The sequence below is a fragment of the Pristis pectinata genome, chromosome 6 (assembly GCF_009764475.1).
Source record: "Pristis pectinata isolate sPriPec2 chromosome 6, sPriPec2.1.pri, whole genome shotgun sequence".
Classification (NCBI taxonomy): domain Eukaryota; kingdom Metazoa; phylum Chordata; class Chondrichthyes; order Rhinopristiformes; family Pristidae; genus Pristis; species Pristis pectinata.
Window position 1 is genome coordinate 41,057,679 of NC_067410.1, and position 22,958 is coordinate 41,080,636.

General features: G+C 40.2%; 1 protein-coding gene across 1 annotated transcript; it reads right to left on the reverse strand.

Annotated features, from left to right (window-relative positions):
• Positions 1 to 20,606: 20,606 nt before the first annotated feature.
• On the reverse strand, positions 20,607 to 22,046 carry LOC127571358 (dual specificity tyrosine-phosphorylation-regulated kinase 2-like; the record flags this gene model as incomplete). Its single annotated transcript, XM_052017656.1, has 1 exon — positions 20,607 to 22,046. A coding segment is annotated over one exon (1,440 nt), but the record flags the coding sequence as incomplete, so codon positions are not given.
• Between the last annotated feature and the right edge of the window lie 912 nt (positions 22,047 to 22,958).

Sequence of the window (22,958 nt, forward strand, 5' to 3'; positions counted from 1 at the left end):
TATAGGGTTAGTACAAGAAAGTGGCATGGAGCTAAAATATCAGTCATGACCCAATTGAATAATAGCGCAAATGTGAGGAGCTGAGTGGACTCTTCCTCTTTTTATTTCCTATGTTCTTACAATGGTAGCTACCTGCCTTACCTGGCAACACACAACTTAGCAAGTGACTCCTGCAAGGTTGGTGACAGGTGCCTGAAAGATTGCTGTAAGCATTATAGCCATGGTAATGTAATGCTTTTGATAACAGTGCCTGCAGATCATCTAGAAATGTACCTCGGCCACTCTCTTTCTGCTGACACAAAGCCAGCACACGATATTTGCTTTTCTAGGTAATTCCGATCCCTACATGTAACCCACTGCTTTTGATCTGCCCGCTACAGCAGCCACTCATCCAGCTGAAATGTGGAACAGAATAGACCTTCATTTTTGGGTATTAAATCTTTTTCAGTTCCGAAAAGGCTGTGTTTAAAATCTACTTTCCTTTAAAACAGATCTCATATAAGTTCAGGGCTCATTTTTCATTTCCAGTCTGTTTAATGCTGTTTTCGCACTCTTTACGAAGCAGTTTTTGTAGGTGATTTTTTTCCCTACTTGATTTATTTAAACCCATTACTGGTGTGAATCGGATTCAGATGACTATAGTTTATTAATACACCCCAGCTGCTCGCTCCTATCTAATTAACACCAAGAGCAAAATAAATCCCACTGTCTCAGCAAGGAATCCATGCTTTCACAGGGAGGAAGGGAAATAGAATTGGTTAAATAAAGAAAGAAAAATCTGGTGAATATTGCCTCACACTCTATGAGATACAGCCTCTCTTGGCACCAATAATGACTGAGATTTTGTCCAGTTACCACCAACACTGAGCAAGAAGAGAGTTTTCACTATCCGGTATTCTATCACTAAGAACCTGATTAACTTTCTCCCTGATGTGCCTTCATTAATATTTATGAAAATTTCCTGGCACAAAAGTATCTTCCATATGGTGCCCAAGGTGGCAGGTGCTGAGGTGAGAGAGGGGAGACTGAGCAATCCAGAAGTACAGCAGCAGAAAGGGTCATGGCAACCATGTTTATTTTGCCCAGAATCACATGTTTCACTGCAATGTCTAAAATGAAGTGCTTTTGCAAGTCACCAAGTACACAATGTTAAAGATGATTTCATTGACATTAGTTCAACAGAGGGTGACCCAGTTTTATGAAAGCCTCACTAATGTGAAGACTTTAAATGGTTTCTGTTGAATTAAACTGCTATGTTGACCTTAAGAACTTGGTTACTGAGAACAGCAATGAAAGATCAAAAGTTTTCAGGAAATATCTTCAGGGATTTGTATGGAAAAGCCACTGCCCTTGCCAGATTATAATTACTTAGGAAAGAGCTTGCATCAGCAACTTCCCCTAGAAATAAGACAGAGAAATCTATAATGATTTCTATAATGGAAAAATAGGCACAAAGGTGTGACAACAGGAAGCATTCTTTTAAGATGTGCATACAGATGTAATATATCTGGATGGTGTCATTGATACAGACCTAATAGTAATTCACCATCAATTTTTCATTCAAGCGATGTGGGCTCTGCAGGTTGACCCAACATTTAATTGTCCATCCTTAGTTACCTGTGAGAAGGTGGTGGTGAGCTGTCTTCTTGAACCATTGCAGTACTAAATTGGTAGCAAGAAAATAATATTTAGGTTTACTAGCCTGCTGCACTGCAATCCTCATGAATAAACCAATAATATGTTTAAAACTGAAATATTGCAGAATGGTTGAAACAGAATAATCATAAATATATATATTTTATGTTGACTTTGCAAAACCAGCAAATTACAATTCTGAGAACAAATTATAAAAATGGATTATAAAAACTCATAAGATAGTTAGACTCTGTGAGGAAAAAGCCAGTGTTTTACTCTTACTCATGTGTAAATTATCAAAGGGTATGCTTCCATACTTTGCGCTCCCTTGGTTCATATAGGAATGAATATTAAAAGACTAGTTTGATCATTATGAGACACACCAGGCAATTAGTTTGTAATGGATCATTTTCATCTTAGCATTGTAACATTTTAACTAGTCTCCCCCACCAGTTCTCCCAATTCTGTTGGCATTCTCGTTTTGGAAGAACTGAACAGATAGGATCCAAAATTATTTTTTTTATTAATGCTCAATTCTATTCTAAACAAAACGTGTAAAGGTGTAAATAAACATGTACGTATGTATTCACAAACTAAAACACTTTAAAACAAGTTCTTTTTTCATACAATATTGACACAACTGATAGAATTGAAATTGTTATAAACCCAATGGCTGTACTGCATTCCTATACGTCATACAGTATCATCTTGTTAAATATTACATTTTCAGTTAGAATCTATTGCCTAAGGTACCACATCCTCTAATACTAACAGTCATTAGCAAAGCTGAATCTTAAACGAGTCCAACACTTTTTGTACAGAAACACATCACAAACAGTCCTTATATTAATCTCTTATTTGCATTAAATAATCAGAGGTATAAGGAAACACATCTGCCTATTGGGACAAAAGCATCTTGTAAAGATAAAACAGTAAGTGAGTAATAGACACACCTGTACAGTTCAAAAGTTGGTTTCACTGTGATAATCGTGGTTTAAGGCACAAGCCTGCAGGCTGGGAATTTCTACTGACATACCCATCAGGTTTCAAAAAAGGTGCACAATCCCATAATTTGGAAACAGAAACCAATCCCATCTTGCAAGCCAGGGAGGAGTAATGGTTTCAGAGCATGGAGCTCTGTATTGTTTTCATCACATAGCTAGTCACGCAAGGAGTTAGATGGCAAAGTGATGACGTCTCCATATAAATGCTGTCATCATGTTGTGTGCAGAGAAACTGTAGAAGAGAGGCTAGCAGGCAGTTTCCAATTGTGATAATGCCCTTTAAATGCACCCACCTTAATTAAATAGTGACAATTCTGAAAGTGCCAAGTCCCATGATAGCAATGTGCACATATATGTATTGGGAGCATTATTACACAGATCCAAAGGGTAAAAAAGTGGCTGGTGTGATAGCTGTTACTATTCAATCATGTGTGTTGTATTTATTACTAAATGTATTTAACCAAGAAATAATTGAAAACAACAAACCAATTGCTGCAAGAGGAGATGCCATGGTAGTTGAATTATGAGATGTGTTAGTACCTTATAATTTTATTCCAAACATAGTATCCTAAACTAAACAAAAAATATCTTACCCCTTCATCCAGATCCTGGTAGAGATCCAATTGCTCTGAGGTTTGAGCCACATGACTATCTCATATTATTTTGTATTTTGTTTAGGATTGCTACTGCGATAATCTAGATGTTTATTTCAGCAAATGCTACAAGGCCATTACAGATACAGAAGTATGGTTCTTAAATTATAATTGAGGATTGATAGCTTTTCTAAAAATCCAAACGAATAAACACATTTAAAATAAAACGGCGGAAAGCAAAGTTTCCTGCAAAGAGGAAAACAAAGTTGGATAGTTATGTTGCTGTAACATAATTCATATTGTGTGTTACAGTTAATTTGTATATTAACAAAGAAACAGTTCTTGTGGACATCACGCATGATTCAGATTCAATGTGCTGGCTGACCCGAGGCTCTATCACATTATATACCTGAAAATGACAAAACTGTTCACCCAACACTTTAATGATCTTTCATCTAACAAAACAGAAGTGACACTTGGAGGATAAGGATAGCACTCTGGTCCCAGAATGTTCCTTTACAGCACTTCTTTTGAGGAAAAGTCAACCAAAGATGAAGAGACTTCATTACTACAGAAAGTCATTCAAAGTACCTCTCATGAATGTCTTTTTAAAATATCTTTATCCAATTTTTTTTTAAAGTGTTTCAGCTATAAAACAAAACTGAGTCATAAATGATCTCACATCCCGTGATCTCAATTTAACTTGACCAAAGCTACCACCATTGATCCCTCTGAAAGATAGTTCATGGTGGAGTCCAGCAGTCAGAGGGTTTTCCGGCATAAATTAAAGATGTTTAGTAGGACAGGGAGCACCAGTAGCCTTATGTATTGAAAGCATGCCCACTGTGCCTAATCTTATCCTCATCTGATGCACTGCTAAGGTATAGGGACTCACTTTCCAATGGTCCAACACAGTAAAGAGTACATAAATGCAATCACTTGTAAGGAGTATTTTTTTCTTCAGTGTTTCCCCTTTTTTTTCTTGATGGGAGACTGGGAGCTAAAGATCCACAATTGTTGGCAGCTCTCCATTGTATGATTAAATTGGCTTTTCTTCATGTCTCGACCTCGAGTTGTTCAGCTACGGGACACATCATAACCAAGCCTGAATAAAGAACTTATTGACCATGATAATATAATTAAGGTTCTGGGCCAATATATTCCATAAGCTAATAGTAAAGTGAATTTTCTAGTAACATGAAGTCCATAAATTGGAAGAATGGGATACTATATCTAATAATGATACTCATTCTGAGACATTCTACAAAAATATTCCTAGTATTCATGAGAATTGTTAATAAATATGCTAATTGTTAATAATATCTGGGACTGGGTCCAACCAGACTACTTAGTCATTGATACTGATTATTTCTTTTGATTAGATTTCATCTCCAACGCTGCAGACTTTAGCTTTCAAAGATGCAATGGGAAATGTTGAATTCATTTCTCTGAAATACTTTCTCCAGGCCTGTACAATTTTATGGTTCCATTTATTCATTGTCAGTGGTTTCCGACACCTTCACCATTGAAGGAAAAACTCTTCTATCGATAATACTCATTGGACCAGGTAAACTAAAGGAAAATTATCTGAATAAAATTACTGTCACATCTCCAAAAGTTGTGATTTAAAGAAACACTCTGACACATTACAAGTCCTCAACCTTTCATTTCTGTGGCCCCATAAATATAGAGTCATAGAGTAATACATCATGGAAACAGACCCTTCGGCCCAACTGGTCCATGCTGACTGGGATGCCCCATCCGAACTAGTCCCCTTTGACAGTGTTTGGCCCATAACCTTAAACCTGTCCATCTGTCTCTTAAAAGTTGTTGTTGTACCTGCCTCATTGTAGTTGATTCCACATAGATACCACCCTTAGTGTTTTTAAAAAAGTTGCCCCTCAAGTTCCTCTTAAATCCTTCCCCTTTCACCTTAAACCAATGCCCTCTAGTTCTTGAGTTCCCAACTCCTGGAAAAAGACCGAGTGCATTCACCTTATCTATGCCCCTCATGATTTTATATGCCTCTATAAGATCACCTCTCAGTCTCCTCTGCTCTAAGGAATAAAGTCCTAGCCTGTCAAACCTCTCCATATAACTCATTCCCTCAAGTCCTGGCAGCCTCCTTGTGAATCTTTTCTGCACTCTTTCCAGTTTAATAACATCTTTCCTATAGCAAAGTAATCAAAACTGAACACAATACTCCAAGTGAGGCCTCACCAGCATCCTGTACAACTGCACCATGACCTCCCAACTCTTATACTTAGTGTCCTGACTTATGAAGGCCAGCAGGCCAAAAGCCTTCTTCACCACCCTGTCTATCTTTGACTCCACTTTCAGTGAACCATGTACATGTACTTCAAGGTCCCTCTGTTCTACAACACTCCCCAGGGCCCTACCGTTCACTGTGAAAGTTCACCTGGATTTGACTTTCCAAAATGTAACACCTCACACTTATCTGAATTAAACTTATTTGCCATTCCTTGGCCCACTTACTCAGCTGATGAAGATACCTCTGTAATTTTGGATAAACTTCTTCATTGTCTACTATACTACCTATTTTAGTATCATCTGCAAACTGACTAACAATGCCTTGTACATTCTTATCCAAATCATTGATATAGATGACAAACAACAGTGGGCCCAGCACCAACCCCTGAAGCACACCACTGGTCACGGGCCTCCAGTCTGAGAAACAACCTTCCACCATCACCCTCTGCTTTCTACCATCAAGCCAATTGTGTATCCAATTAGCCAGTTCTCCCTGGATTACAGAGCAGCCTACCATGTGGGATCTTAGCAAAGACCTCACTGAAGTCATGTGGTTTATACAACCCTGCCCTCATTGACTTTCTTGGTCACCTCCTCAAAAAAACTCAATCAAGTTCATTAGACATGATCTCCCATGCGCAAAGCCATGCTGACTACCCCTAATCAACCCGTCTTTCCAGATATATACATTATCCCTCAGAATTCTCTTCAGAATTCCAGAATGGTCTGGAACATTATTATGTGGTTGAGGCATTTCTCTCTCTGCTCAAAAATAAAGTTGTTAATGTTAGCAGTAAAATAGTGAGGAGAGATGACCTATTAAGTAACATATGCTGCTAGCTGATTGTATAATTACTGGGTCCATATGTTTACAGTACTCTCTAATGACAAATATTCCCCTTCACTTGCAGAATTAATGTAGCCCACAAATTAGCTATTGTATCAAACAAATTTATACCATTCATCATGATCACCTCGCGCTTCTTGTCTTGGGTTGTTATTACCAGCTGGCATTGAATCTGTGATATGGATTCACGGGTTGTTTGATTGGGGCCTGGGGCTGGTCAGATGTCAGTACCTTATAGCAGGCTGGGGCCTGAAGTTGAGGGGAGGTGGGGACTGAGGGGAGTTTGGGAGAAAGCAGAGGGTGATCAGGTATTGTGAACTGGAACAGATCAGGAGATCAGAAAGTTGGTGGTTTAAGCAAACTCAGAAGGTTGTGGGAAGGAATGGCTGGCTAGTAATTGGGCTGTTCAGGATGGGGAATCAGATCAGTGAGTAGAGTACTTGGACTAGTAGGGTGGTATTTGAAGAAAGATGTCATGGGACTTGTCTGAGTGGGTTCTAGCTTGGGGTTGTTGCTCCAAGGACAATGTGGTCTAATTTCCCTAGCATCTTAAAAGGAACATAGGGAATGACATTGATGAATGTCTGATGGAGAAATTGTGTCAGACACATATGGCTAAATCTCAGAAGTGCCCAGTTGAATTTACATTTTGATGCAAGTCAACCCAGAAATGATTATAATTGCATTCCATTCCAGAAAAGGTAATACATTTTCAGATGTATGATGCCGAAAACAGTGTCACAACATTCTTGGAGCAGACCCCAGTTTATTAAACTTGACCTTTATGGGTTGAATGGGTCATTTGTCGAGTTGTCAGTTTATTTACTTCGTCTCAATATATTTATCTCACTAAAACTTACAAAATACTTCAAAGGATTATTATGATGGAGGCAGGGTAAATGTTTCCCTTGGCTGTGGAGTTTGAATCATGGGTTATAGTTTCAGATTAAATGGTAGTCTTTTGTGAGGAGAAATTTCTTCACTCAAGAGGGTGGTGGAATTTTCTACCCTGTGTGGATGTGGAGCCTCAATCATTGAGTTCACACACAACAGGGATCGGTAGATTTCTAGATATCAAATGATATAAATGGATATGGAAGTAGTGCAGGAAAATGGAGCTAAGGTGGAAGGTCAGCCATGATCAAGAATGATGGAAGAGGTTTAGGTGGTTCACCCCTGCTTCTCAATCTTATCTTCTTACTTCTGTACCTGTATATCTAAAAACATCCTGTCTTGTGGTGTTGCAACCCAAGACAGTGGTATTAAAGAATTTGAACAGTATTATTGTATTATTTATAACCATTAATAGTAGGGCACTGCTACAATACAACAGCATCTACAGTAATTCTATTACAATGTTTGCTTTGCCTTTGCAACTTGTGTGGGTAATACAGGCTTCTCTTTTTTTCTTGCTAGGCTGCATAACCTACACTTTACATCCTGCCTATTTGTTGCACTCTCACAGTACATCCCCACAGTGGGTTCAGAAAACAAAATGATCACCCTAATTTGCACACAAGATCCAGCAAAGCAGAATGAAATAACCACCCAGGTAAGCTGTCTGAGGAACATTGCAAGATTTCCTCTTTGACTGGTATCACATGAAATTTAACAGTTACCTGCGAGGAAAGATAGTTTTCAATATCAATAAGCCCATCTCTCAGTGAAGCACTGCCTCACAACTGAACAGAAATGCTAGTTTGTATGAAGATTGAACCCATTACCTTTTGTCAGAGATGATCGTACTACCAAGGGTATAGTATGGTGGTACTGCAAAGGACAACAAGAATAACTGAGAGGCAGAGGAAAAGAGTAACTTGTGTGGACCAATTACTAAGAATGAGTCAAATACAACAAAATAGACAATGAACAGTAACACAGGGTAATCTATAATAATGGTAAATCAGAAATTATCGATAATTGTGGGAGAAAGTGGAACCTGACTAAAGGAAGGAATTGAGACTGGAGGAAACCAATGGGACTGTGTGTGCTCAGTAAGAATAAAGGGAAATGAAAATGCGTGGAATAGTTCATATGGAAATGGGATTTAAAATATTTTTAGCATGCTGAAACATAGCTGTGCCTGTGCCAAATCAGGTCCCTATCAAAACCCTGTAAAATTGGTCAAAATGCATGTGAAGCAGCACCTGGGTGGTTTACACCCAGAAACGAGTGCTTAAAAAGTGGCTAGTTTGATTCTGGGAAAGATCTCCCCCAATGTTAAGTTTCTGAAACTTTGTAAAGGTATACTCCCCATGACAGCCAGACATTAGCACTGCACACTTTGGTGGCCATGGAGAAGACAGAGGTTGCAGGGGAGAACAACTTAGCTGCCACGTTCTCTCAAAAGGGATTTGGGTGTTCTTGGTTAACAAGGTGCATGTGCTCTAGGGAAGACTGGGGCATGAGACTCACCCGACCCAACGTAAGAAGAGTCTGAGGGGAGTAGACTCCTCCAGGAGTGAGAATCTTCATACTGAACTGTTTGTACCTCAGAGCAGAGATTCTCACAGGAAACATTCCTTTATGTAGACATTCAGAGATGTAGTAGCAAGGCTTTTAAACAATTGGAGCAAGGATGCATTCATTCATGTGTTACAATCAATGGAGGTAGACCTATAAAGCAAGCACGAGGGATTTTCATGCATCATCTGGACTCCCCAGTCTGATTATTGGTGTACCATGTCTGATGTGTGGAGGAAGCTTGCAGTGGGCTCTATGATTTTGCAGCCTCTTTAGCAGAAGGGTTTATCGGAGATGACCCTTCCAGTTCATACCAATATTTCTTCCCTCTATCCTGCTGGGAGATGCGAGTGTGGATGCTGAGGAGAGACAACCCCACAAACCAAACACCAGTAGATGCTTCCTGCTTTTCTTCAGGTTTGGGCTTATGGTCCTCAGGCTCTGGGTCATCATGCTGCACATTCTCTGGCACTGGTTGCTACCTTTGTTTTGCAAGATTGTGAAGTATATGACAAAGTCTCTGCATCTGACCACGGTGTTTTGCAGGGTATTCTTAGACTGACGCAGGCAATGAAAACTTGAGGAGATCAGTGGGATTTTCACCACAATCCTGGTACTTCCAGGGCTCCCATTGTACCTGCACTCAGTTACTGTAGCTAAAGAGTGCACTAGCATGAGCCCCTAATCCATACCCCCAGGCAGGATTGGCTCCTGGCAATTCAGTCTCCCTGAGGATAAAGGAGTCGTGTGCTTTCTGGAAACGTGGTGATCATCATAAAGAAATTGTTTTCACAATCCACAACCATCTGAACATTGAAGGAGTGGAAATCTTTAATGTGGGTAAAAAGGAATGGTTCCTCGTGAGAGGCCCAAGGGGCACCTGAGTGGATTCAATGACTGCCCACACTCATTTATGTAAACGGTGCTTCCAAATCCCAGTGCCCAAAATGCCAATGACCCTCACTGAAATTCAAGTCAATGAAATCATTCCTTCAGGAGCAGCCCACCTGAGTGGCCTCTCTGATGCTGCAGTGAGCAGCAAATTGGGAGATGTTGCAGTGATCTGCTGCAACTGCTTGGAAGGTTCTGGTAGGAATGTAGTTGGGATTAACATGATCTTGACCTCCATGAAGAGAGAAGACCAGGCCAAAGGTTTTCCTAAAGAATATCATATTACCTCAGCCTTGGAAAACCTGAGCCTGTGAATACATTGTTCAGCAGAGAAGTCTAAGTATGATGTGCTATCTCTGAAGACTATGTGGGGATAGACATGCTCACAGATAGACATGTCTTTGCTTCCTGCTTCATGGTCTCTGACCATAAGCAGCCAGCCACAGCCCTAACAATGTCCCTAGTAACAGAGTGCTGCCAAAGGTCTCATCCCTGAGGCATTTATGAAATGAGTATCTCACCTGCTAAATGATGGAGAAAACTCTCCTCATCAGTTGCAGCCCAATCTGTGGAAAGGTGTTTGACCATCTTGCAAGTTTACTGATGTCAGCAGAAAATCCCTCTAAATAGTGAGAAAAGCAATAAACCTAACCAATGTTCTGTTAGGTCTACTGATACTGTTCAATGACAGTCACAGTATGGAGCTTTCAGTTCCAGCTTATGTCAGCATTGGCAATATGCAAATAGTGACATTGTTTGGTGTGCACCTGATGCCAGGAAAAGGTCAGGAGCTGTTGAGTGGACCGTGCTGGACCAATTTCACAAGTGACACAATTTCACCGAGATATATTTACTCCAGGTAAGGTAAAATGATTACATGATTTGTTCCTAAAAACAACCACTACATAATCCAATTTCTAGGCAAAAATGTTTAAAGGTAAAATGAACTGGCAGTTAACAAAGATTCTGTCAATGAAGCAGAAAAATAGAAAGAGGAAAATGTTAATGTTAATACTCCATAAAATAAAATGGCCATGGGAGCTCAATTGGTGTGTACCGGTCACAGCTGTAATTATCATTTCAATTTCCCTAACGTAGTCTCTGCTTTTTGCTAGAGGAAATTTGTATGCGTGAGGAAGTTCATTGAAATACCTGAAGAATCTTGCCTTAAACACTAGCAAAGGTACTCCCCCACTCCCCAAGGGGGATGGTAGTATCAAATTTGGTCCTACCTAACGAAAGTGAATTAATAAAGCAAGTTGAAGAGGCTGCGTGGGGACTAGTAATCTCAGAGTAGTTAACTTTAATGTTAAATTGAGGTCAATGTGGATAATAAAACTTAAGCGGCACGATAGTAGAACAGTGTTCATAAGAATTAAATGCTCAAAGTAAGGAATAAATGAGAAAGAAGAATTTCCATTCATTGATTTGATTGTTATCTGTACACCCGTGATTTTCTTGTAAGCAGCTTGCTCTGTGCAAGGCAGGCTATCTGTGTGGAGTCTAGAATAATTTTGCCATAAGTAAGATGTATCCATCTACACTTAATATAGAAAGTAGACAGATGTATAAGTTGATTAATATTGAGCCAGAATTCATGGTCAGCACTGGGCTGCCTACATTTTCTGCTGATTTCCCAATAAACTGTGAAACTCAATGATCCAGACAATGTTAATTTATGGAAGGAGATGGCTGAATCCCTCCTGATAAGACCCTGCAAGGCAAGAAATCTTTCCTCCAAGGTTATAATGGTATCATATGGTTAAGGTGTGGGGAGAGTGGCAAAATCAACCACACACAAAAAACACCAAATATTTTGACAATTATTTAAACCTCACCACTGAAGAAGCTGTCATGTCACTAAAGCACTCTTATGGTTTCAGACATTCAAAAACATTCAGAAACGTTAATCTCTGATGCTTTAAGATACTGAGTTTGAAAAATATAAGGTAACTAATACCTAACAAAGCCCTTTGCAAACGTTCACCTGCATTGAAATTAATGGCAAAATCCTCTCTGCACATGGTGCAAAATGTTATTGTGGGTTTCCACTAAGTTCTGGGGATCACTGCAGTTTCTTATTCCCAAGTTAGACTCCAAGAGAGCATTGAGATGAATTTTAGGGAACAGCCAGCCACAACTTCATTGCTGCAGCATTGTTATCTGCATACATAAAAAGACCAAAGTTCCTGGCAGTTATGCATGAAAATGTCACCTGTTTCATTAACACTTGCCAGCAAAAACTTACAGTTTAGTACATAACAACAGACTAAATCATGCCACTGCTTCCAAAAGGTACAAGTAGTATGCAGCCCCTTGGAGGAAAGTAAGACGGTGTGTGTAATCAGGTCCACTGTAGGTCCAGGAAAAACCAAGTGACATAAGCCAATGTATCTGTCACTGGAATCTGCATGGAATCCAATTGCAGGGCCCAAAATTGAAAGGGGTTTCATCACCTGGTATTTGCTTTCTACTGTAATTAAATATTTCTAGTTATGTGTGTGTTTAACCACTTCCATTTCTGTCAATTTTTTTTCAGATTTTTAACATAGGGCAGATCTCTGTTGCCCTGCATTTTGCCTGTCCCTGGACCACTTTGCTTATTCCAGTGTGGCCACTGGTGCGGTTTTCCAGTGGGAGTTGGCTCCCAGCACCTGAGGGTGGCTGAGTACAGCATTGGGCCTGTCTTGGCACAGGCTGCAAACTTACAATGGCTTTGACAGACGGTGAGACTCCAGACTCACTGGCTGTCAGATCAGACTGTCTCACTTTGTCTACTTATGAATATCTTTGAAGTTCATTGCCAGTACCTATTAAAAATAGTTTCTATATTTCTTGCACATTCTTGCACAAACATTTATTAAAAACATTGAAACTAACATCAATACGTAATAATAGAAAAAAGCACTTACCCATAACCTGGCAGCCGAGTTCACCCATTCAATTAAATGGGAATTGCTTTGTTTGACGAGTCTACCCTGGTAGCCACAACTGGCAGCCACAGAGTGATAGATGCTGCTGCTGACTTAGGCCAATGTCTGTGCAAGAAACTGTGACTACTGCGGGACTACCTGCTTATGTCCTAGCATCAGTGCTGGTGTAGGGGGAAAAGGCCTGCCTCAATTTTTAAAAAATTATTTACAACAAAATTGAAAACCTACCAAAAGTTTCATGCTGAATTTAATAGGAATTGCAGCCTTGCCACCTGACTCAGGCTGTCAGGGTACACCAACCGAGTCCTAGTCACCGTTGCAATGTAGTTACAGCTGGCTCCACGACTCCCAAGAGTGGAGAGTCAACTTGGTCATCCTTCCACATCTGCCCCTTTTAAGTGTGGCTGGGTGGGATAATAGGCAGCAGACCCAGTCTGTCTTAATTCAGCCCATATTTTTATAATTAAATGAATGGGAAATTGAACATGTACATTGCTGATCTCACATAATAGGAGAAGTAGACCATCTCGCCCTAAAGCCTACCTCGTCATTCAATGTGATCATGGTTAGTCTGCCCCATGCCTCAACTCTTCTTGTGTGCCAATTCCCCATAACCTTCCCCACAATCTTTCAAAGATTTACTCCCCAGTGATCAAGCTTCCACCTCCCTCTAGGATAGAGAATTCCAGAGATTCATCACCCTATGTAAGAAGAAATTTCCACGCACATCAGTTTTAACTTACCACCTCTTTACTCATAGGAATTTGACTAAGAATTCCATTCAGGATGTGTAAACTAAAATCATTAAAAAATCCAGCAAAATATTGTTTAAAGAATTTGGGAAGTGAATATTGTTCTCAAATGAATCGATTGTGATTGACAATCTATTATGGTCCCATTATAACAATTCATTACCATTCCTATTAATGATGATTATTATTAGAAAAAGTCACCATGCTCCTTCTGGTCACTGAGTAGTAACAAAGTGGCCTACATTGAAGGTACATTAACAAACTGAAAGCAGCTTTCAATGTTACACAACATAACCTACACTAACACCATCCACAAAGTTCACAACACGCATCACCAGCACACTGAAGTAAAATTCTCAAATAAAGAAACCTTAGCATAACTTCTGCAAATAAGTTTTTTTATAAAAAAAACAGCCAGTTTTACAATTGTAGTGACAGGAATACCCAAAGTTCGCCAACTCATGCTTTCACCATATTAATTCCTGAAAACAGTCAGAAAGAGCCTTCAAATGAATAAATCATTGAATAAAATAACAACCAGATGCAGGCTAGAAGATCATTCTTTCAAGAAAAGAACACTGAATACTAAACACAACAATACTGAATACTAACTCCAACAATAATTTTCAGAAGCCATTGGCTCACCTTAAAGCATTCTTACCTAAGCTGCAGTCAATAGTTTTACATAGTAACATAGAGCAGTATTACACAGATCAGGAGGAGGATATTTACCCCATCAGGCTTGTGCCAGCAATCAACAAGCAATCCAATGAGCCCCAAGCCCTGATCTACTCCCTGTGCTGTAAAATTTTATTTTTTACATAGATCCTTTAGAAAGCCAGCAAATCTGCTTCCACCATCCAAACAGGCAGTGCGTTTCAGATTATAACAACTCACTGAATTGAAGTAAAATCTCCTCCTTCCCCACCTCCCCTGGAAATGTTGCAATTTATTTTAAACCTATGTCCATTGGTTTAGAACTAGTCTGATTGGTTATGATAGCTCCTTGTCCTGCTCTTCAACTGAGAGATATTTTCACTCTTTGCCCCAAACCGTTTGGTTGGCTCTTTTAACCTCTAGTTATGCCTTGAATATACTTCAAACTTGCAACTTCTCATATCAGTCAACAAAGTGATGTTTTTGGTAAAATGATAAGGATGCTGATAAAATGCAAAAAGCCATGATGAAAAGGAGTAATAACTGAACATTGGTAGTGGTGAGAGAGGATAATGATCTAAAATTTAATTAAAGTGATAAATTTTAAGTAAAGATAAAGAAGGGAGAGTTTAGGAAAGAGCTGCTCAGTGTGAGATAAACTTATTTCAAGCTTTCCCTATTGCTCCACTTGGAGCAGTGAGGTACAAAAGAGGATGAAAGGCATATAAAGGTGAAAAACATGCTCGATTGCAAGCATAATGAAAACTACTGCGTTAAGGAGGAGCCCAACAAGGAGGGACATAAATTAGGATAAGGACTTTGAAACAGTCATAGGTCTAATGAAAATAGTCAAGCATGGGTTACGGAGATATGGGTCTAAGTTGGACAAAGGATGTGGATGGAACCAGGGAGAGCACTGATATGTATTAATATATGAAGTATCAATACATATAGTTTTACAATGTATTGATATGTGAAGCTGACTAAGATGTCAGTAAGCATCTCTGTGAATAGGTAGAGATTCGCAGCAGACACATACAGTGCTGCAGAGGCAGCTAACGTTTGGGGCTGTTAACAGCTCAGAATTGAACATACTTTGGAACAGTGGTTGACATTTTAATACGGTGTACAGAGACTCCTGCCTTTTATCTCTAGGCATTGCTGCAGCCTCTAGTGTCATGACAATTCTATTTTTTCCCCTTCCCTAACTGAGGGATTCCTCAAACTGTGGTACATGTATTGAAAAATGAAATTAGAACTGAAGATAAGACTAGACAAACATATTCAAATCAACACTGTTGCTTCTATTTTTGTATGGGAAAGATATAGCATGATTAAACAAGTTTACTGGATATTTAAATTAGATATATTTATTTTATGTCTTACCTGTTCCACAGGAGCCTTTTGTCATACCCTCTGCCTAAAACAATACTCCTCAGCATTAGTGGACTGAGAACCTGATGCAGCCACATAAATCAAAGCAGATGTTAGGTCCCTCATCTTTATCACTCTAGTGATCAGAGGAGTTAGCCAGACAGCTTTCCATCATCTTCCCACTTTACCACTAAGGAAATTAGAGTGCAAAGATAATGAGGGTGCAGTAGATGCCCTGTATGTGAGCTTTAAAGTATGTATTTCATAACATGTCACACAAAAGGTTGACTGGAAAATTAAAATGCATGTCAATAAATGGAATGCATTTGTATCAATAGAAGGCAATAAGTGGAGATGAATGGATTTTTTAAGTAAGGATAATTTGGGTAGAAATTCCATTGGCATTTCATTGGTTTTCTTGTGCACAGATGATTAAGAATAGACATAAGATGAACCAAAGTTTGGCTGATGATGTTAAAAGGTACTGATTATACCAGTTCAGCCCATAAATGTGAATTATACATATTTATGATATTAAAATTATACATATAAAATTATACATATATTACATATTAAAATTATATATATATATATATATATATATATATATAATATGATAAGGAGGAAGGGAATCTGATTGCAATCAGGTGGAGAGAGGGCAGCCAAGGCAAAAAAGGCTCAGTGTTTGCTTGGGAGATGCAGGAGAGCAATCCTGATCCACCTACCCTAGAAGGATACCAAAATGAAAATCGCTCTATGCTCTTCTGGGCAACGATTCAGTTCCCAGCTAGTTTGGCCTGATCAGGAAGCCTCCAACCAAAATTCCATTACTCTTCCTAATGGAAGGATATTCAGAATAGGAAGGCTTCCTACAGTGGCAGGCTTCCTATAGTTTCCTGCACTCCTGCTTAGAAGACAAGGTTAACGTAGTAGAACATTTTCCAATTTAATGCCTTCATTCTCGCTCATGGGTCTCTTTCTCAAGAGGCGGGAAGCCAGAGGTGTCCGTTAAATCATTATAATATCCACTGAGGCGGTGTATCTGGATAGGCCCTGGGATACTTTAGTGCTTGGCCATCAGAAGCAGGGAGCTGAGGGCCTCACAGTCAACCAGTGACTGAGTTCCATCTCATTCAGTCACCTTCCATGCAACATTAAGTTATCTGAATTGGATGGCAGCAGCAGACGAAAAGGACACAATAAAAATCTTAAATATTCTTGAAAATCTGAAAACTGCGGACACTGGAAATCTGAAATAAAAACAGAAAGTGCTGGAAACACTCAGCAGGTCAGACAGCATCTGTGGAAAGGAAAACAGAGTTAACATTTCAGTTGGATGTGAGGCACAGTGAAAGATAAATTCTTTGCCCTATCCATCCCTCCCCACCCTCTCTGCAACTTAAAACTAGCTTGTTTTCTCTCTTTCAGGTTAGAGACTTTCCCTTTCCACTGATGTTGCCCAATCTGCTGAGTGTTTCCAGCATTTTCTGGATTTTATTAATCTTACCTCAAAAGTTCTAACTTATGTCTTTAATTTCATACAACGCCTTCACTCATCTCCCAAGATGTGCAGCAAGAGGTCAACAAGCAGTCCTCCTCATCTTGAGGCTGCATGGTCCCAAGACTCATGACTCTGTACACCAATTCAGATACTCGTATTTTAACAGGTCTGTTAAGAGGGAGAGATTTTCACATGGAGTTACAGTCTTCACTGAGGAGCAAAAGTTGATGATGGAAACAAAGACGGCAATCAAAGGCAGGTGTTAGAGAGCTCAAGATGACCCAAATGCTGCTTAAGTCAATTGGTGATTAATTTAAGGGCCATTAACAAACAGCATACCTTTCGAGAAACAGCAAAGTATGCCTGATGCATTGGTAGGTGTTCCACCAGCACTGTGTGTGCTTGCAGAGAATGGAGGAGTTTCTCTTTCAGATGAGTGGCTCAATCTCACAGCCCACCTGATAATGTCTTTGATCATGAAGAGAGTGGCCATCTCCATGGAGCTCCATATCTAGCATTTCAACAAGTGAATGAAGGTCTTCATCAAGGGCTTTCTTTGGATGACAGATAGCTCAACTTTGGCTGTCCAGAGTCGAATTGACCTGCAACAAAGAGTTCAGCAAGGAAGGAGAGTGATGATGAAGATAAGGACCATGGAAGTGCAACTTTGATCAAAGTGCTTATTGATTCCTACCAGCCCTTCCCCCATCTCAGTCAGTACCTCATTGTGTCTCAGATAATCAACTCTGCCCTTGTACAAGTGCAGGTAGAACCATCCATAGAGGGCCCTCATGAGCTCCAAACCTAGCAATCATTGGCCAAGATCACCTCATCCGTTAGAATAAGGATCTGAACAGCCCGTTTCTGTGTCCACCAAAGCCACAGGTAGACATTGCAGGAAGAGCAAAAGCAAACATTTCTATCTGCATTAAATATGTGCATTGGTGGTTTACACAATTTTAGAGTGTTAAAGTATTTTTTTGTTTGTGCATTAGTAAAATAATTTTTGGTGCAATTTTTCAATTAAATTGTGTTCCTTGAATACAAGTTGCCTTTTAACTTGCAATGGAATGGGGAGCCAGGGAATGACTTTGAGTGAGGTATGCTTTTGGGATTGGACTGTGGTGGCGAGGCAAAGAGAAGTTGATGTCTAGATTTCATCAAGTAGTTTTGCTGGAGAGCAACTGAACCTCACAGCTATGAGTATCGCAGCAATGCAGCAATGTAAACTACTTACCAAGACTGCCTGAATCCTCTTCATCCCCCTCGCTGAAGGAGACAGTTTCTCCTCCGGCTTGAGTGTCCAACCCTCATTCCTGTACAATGTTGTGCACTGCACCACAGACAGGCACCAGTCTTAATTGAGTTGATGCATTTTGAAGGGTACTCCAGAGCGGCCCTAACACCTAAAGTATATTTTCAGCTCTCCACTGTGCTCCTTAGTAACATTTCTGGTGGACAAATGGCTTTGGTTGCTCCTTTTTTAGTGCATTCACCCGTGTTTTCAGTGGGTATCCCCTGTAGGATTATATGTATTAGGAAGAGTGGGCTGTTGAAGGTTGAAGAGTTCCTGCACTTATGTTGGTACACCAGCACATACCTAGAGAAATATGTAATGAACCTTAATGGAGCAGAGGGCTTTCCCATTAATGAAAGCTCCTACTTAATTGGGGTGCAGTGAGAACTGCACTCACGGAAAGTGAGTCGGAGCCACAAACCTAAGCTCCTGCTCCCTCTTACCCTGTGTTATTGATGAAGTTTGTGTTCATGGCAAGTCTTGGAAACAACGCATCTGCCTCATGGATTTATGAGCAGCGAAATGCAAGATCCTCCATAAGCCTCTGTAAGGAATGGGAAGAGTCCCAAAATGTAGAGGTTTGGACAGTTTCACAGCCACCGGGTCAAGCTGCTGGCAGATCTTTTTGTAAAGATCTGCCACAAATCGCGGAACCACTAAAGCAATGATATTCAAGGAAACCCAGCTATAAACCCTGTGTACAAGATATCGTCTCCATGGGTCTGCCCATATGTCATAAGCCCCTCCTACACATGCAGCCAAAGGTGGGTCAGGAGCAGTTTCAGGTGCTGTTCCTGAGGGTCTTGTGCTTGTCTACCCCACGACACCTCTGGGTCCCACAATAACGTTGCACAAGTAGCACCCACACTGAAGTCCTCGTGGAGAACCGCTAATGATGGTAAGCAAGAGGTCAAGGTCCAAAAGTGTAGAACCGAACAAAAAAAGTTGACGAAATTAGCACCACATCCTCTCAAGACTTTCTCCAAACCAACACAACGTCTGCTAAAGGCACCATTCACAGTGCCGCAGTATAGCAGCTGTGAGGCTGAGTACCTACTGCCAGGTGTGCTTCCCCAATGGCTTCACTAGTGAGTTGCACTTAGTTTGACAAACCAATTTACAACAAAGTTCAAAAACAGCAGTTAAACTTGTTTTTAAGGAGCAATTAACATTTTTAAATTGGTGACTGATCTTTCCCTTGAGTGACACCTGACATGCTCAGGTTATATCAGGGAAATTGCAGGCTCATATCAGGTTTCTGATCCACTGTGCATTTGTGGATTTAAAGCTTTTGCCACAGTAGAAACACACCCACTCTCAGGGGATAAGTTTCCACCCCACCTGCACCTTGCCATCAAGAGACAAAATATAAAACAGTAGACGAACAAACAAACATATTTATCTTTTCTCTATCTGAGCCGTACCAATGAATGTTCCTTTCTGTCAACTTCTTTAATAGATAATATATCTTCATAAAACAGAAATAGATGCAGTAAAACAACCTGGGCACTAACTCAAAATTAAATGGCAAATTGTCTCTCCTCCAAGGCCAAAAATTGAGGTGATCTACCCATGAATTGTGGCGTTAGCAGCTTTTTTTAATTAAGAAAGATCACCACATTTCTACAGAGTGCAGGTCATTTGCAAATCCACCTAGGCAATGGCATTCCCTGCATATAAATTAACACAGCACCTTGGACAATGCAATTGAATCAGCAACTCTTGGCTCTCTCGGATAGTGGATCAGGCAATATGGGGCCAGCACATTAACTCCCTTTGTGCCTGGCCACTTCTACCTCCCTCGCAGAACATATAAATGTTCACCTAGACAGCCAACCAACTAATGGTCAGTTACTAATGGGATATTGATAATGATAACCAAGAGAAACAATTTTTTTCTCATATGAGAATTTTAAAATGATTATGGTTATTTTGTTTTAAAAAGTGAATAGATTAAAGCTACTTCTGTGCACGGCAGTTTTCGTCAATGAATACAAGGACACTTTTGGCCTTCAAATATATGGGGACCAAAGGATTAGCACACAGCTATTTCTGTGTGGGGTTCTGCTGATGTTAAGTAAATAATAATCCAATCAAAGAACACCTTTTCATTTGTGCATCCAGCCCAACTGCTTTACTGTGAATGTCAATGGGTAGTTCCTGTCATTGTACAGTGTAAACCAATGCGTACAGTGTGGCTTGATGGGAGCTGCCTAGTAGTCCTAGAGCATACTCAGTGCAGACTTGCAGCCTTGTAATAATCAAAGACCTGTTGGTTCAAGTCACATTGGAATGTAGAAAGGAAGAATTTGTGTTCCCTGTATACTGCATGCCACAAAAATTCATATTGTACGTGTCAATAATTATTTGTTTTTTTCAAGTATCCAATCAACTGACCAACTTTGGAAGTACAGTCCTCTGAGTCATATTGGGATTGGGATCGTTATTTTGATTGGATCGCAGTTTGTTGGCAATGTTGGCAGAAGTAGGAGGTAGTTTAGCCACTGCGTCCATGAGGGCAGTAGGACTTGCTGACATGCGTTTTACAAATGTTGTTTTGTCATTTGTTGGAGGCTTTGGCAGCCGTCTTCGCAGCCAAGGGTGCCTTAAGGCCTGTGCTGGTGTCATGCGTAAGGTAGGATCCCACTCCAGGCAGTGTTTCAGGAAGTCAATGAAAGATTGGTCATCACAGCCCTTTAGAGCACCGGTCCAGTCCCGTTGACCAGGGGGACCGCGATTCTTTCCTCTACGAGATCGTCCACCGTTCAGATGTACAGTCCCATCAGGAAGTGTTACAACAGAGGAATATCTAGGGTAACCCTTGGAGCTGATGAACATTTTGGCCCTTTTGGAACATTCTAGCAGCATTTTCGATGGCATTCCTAGTAATTCTATCATGCAAGCCAGCTGATCTCCCTCATCTTCCCCTGGTAACAGTGGATGTCCAGTCAACAGTTCAGCAAGAATGCATCCCAAACTCCACATGTCAATAGCCATCCCGTACCGTGCTCCTAGAATCACTTCAGGAGCTCGGTAAAAACGTGACTGAATGTATGTGTAAATTTTTTGATGGTCATAGCAACTGGACCCAAAGTCAATCACCTTAACTCCACTACGGCCCTGTTGCTTCAGCAGGATGTTCTCAGGCTTCAAGTCACAATGGATGATATGGCTCTTATGCAAAGCATCAAGGCACTGCAGGATGGAGTGTGCAAATTTACGGACCAGGGGCAGACTGAATCCTTGGAACTTATTCTTTTTGATGAGTTCATAGAGGTTCATGCTGAGTAGCTCAAAGGTCATACAGATGTGATTACGGAAGGAAAAACTCTCATAGATGTGGATGACGTTCATGGTGTTGTCCTTGTCTTGCTTCCTCAGATGCTCTAATATCTTGATTTCCTCAGCCGCTTGCCTATGAAATCTTTTCTCATTCCGTACCATCTTCAAGGCTATGTACTGGTGGAGTTTGTGATCATAAGCCTTCACCACCTGGCCAAAGCTGCCTTTCCCGATTACCTTGATGACTTCATATCGATAGGCTATGTGATCATGTGGCACATAAAGGTAAGAACCCTGCTCATCATCATAGCTGTTATTATTTGGTGCTCCAATAATGCCTGGTCTCTTTTTAGAATTTGGTCCAACAAAATAGATTTCTGAATAGCTAGCTATTTCCTGTTCTTCGTATGGTGTAAGTTTGTGTATATAGTGTTTCTTTGCTTCCGCTGCAGTCATTGGTTCCCCTTTAGGTCTAGTGGAGATATCATAGGATTTAATGGAACTGGAGTTGCTTTTTAGTTGAAGAGAACTCTCCAGCTTGATGGTAGGCAGAAAACCCTTATCATTGGCACTGAGACTACTGTTTGGTGTTGCACGTGCTGTCTGTGTTGGCTCATTTTCTTCATACAATTCTTGACCTTGGAAGTGTTGATCACCTCCAACGCAAAACTGATCATTCATGATATCTGAATAGTCACTCTCCTGAAACAGAAGAAAAACCAGATTCCTATTGTGAGCGCTATTTCAACAGCAGCAAACCTGTAATAAAAAAAATGTGTGAATGATGCCTTTAAATACTATGTTCTAGGTTAGGGGAGACCTGACTTTCTCTGTCAAGATCAATTCATCTCAGGCTCATATATTTCTCCTAACTTTGAGATATGTACTTTTCTTGTAACCCTGGAGAGATACAAAAAATATATGTTGCCTGACTAATAATTCTTACAATCAAAAGTCTCCCTGTCATAATCCTTCATATTTTTCTTGGATCCTCAAGTTTTGGTGTTGAAATCTACAGTTCCTTCACCTTCTACAAGTCAGCCTCCTTGGGCCTCAGGTCTAAAGTGCTGAAGTGCCACCTTACTTATATTCACTTTATCTTCTTGCAGTACAAATTGTCACCGAATCCTGTCTAAATTCATAGTGGCAGACAAATGCCCATTTAAATTCTTGTGGGACCGTGGCACCATAAATGGCAAGAAAATGCATCCTCATCTCTGTAATCCAGCTTTAAATCTAGCCGTAACCGAAGAAGATCACCCCTCTGTGTTGGCTGTCAAAGAGTCATATGGTACAGAAACAGGCTCTTCAACCCACCGTGTCCATGCTGACCTTTTTGCTTATCTCTACTAATCCCAATTGCCCACAATAAGTCTGTATCCTTCTATGCTTTGCCTATTTAAGTGCCTGTCTAAGTGTCTCTTAAAATGTAGTAACTGTATCTGATTCCATCTCCTC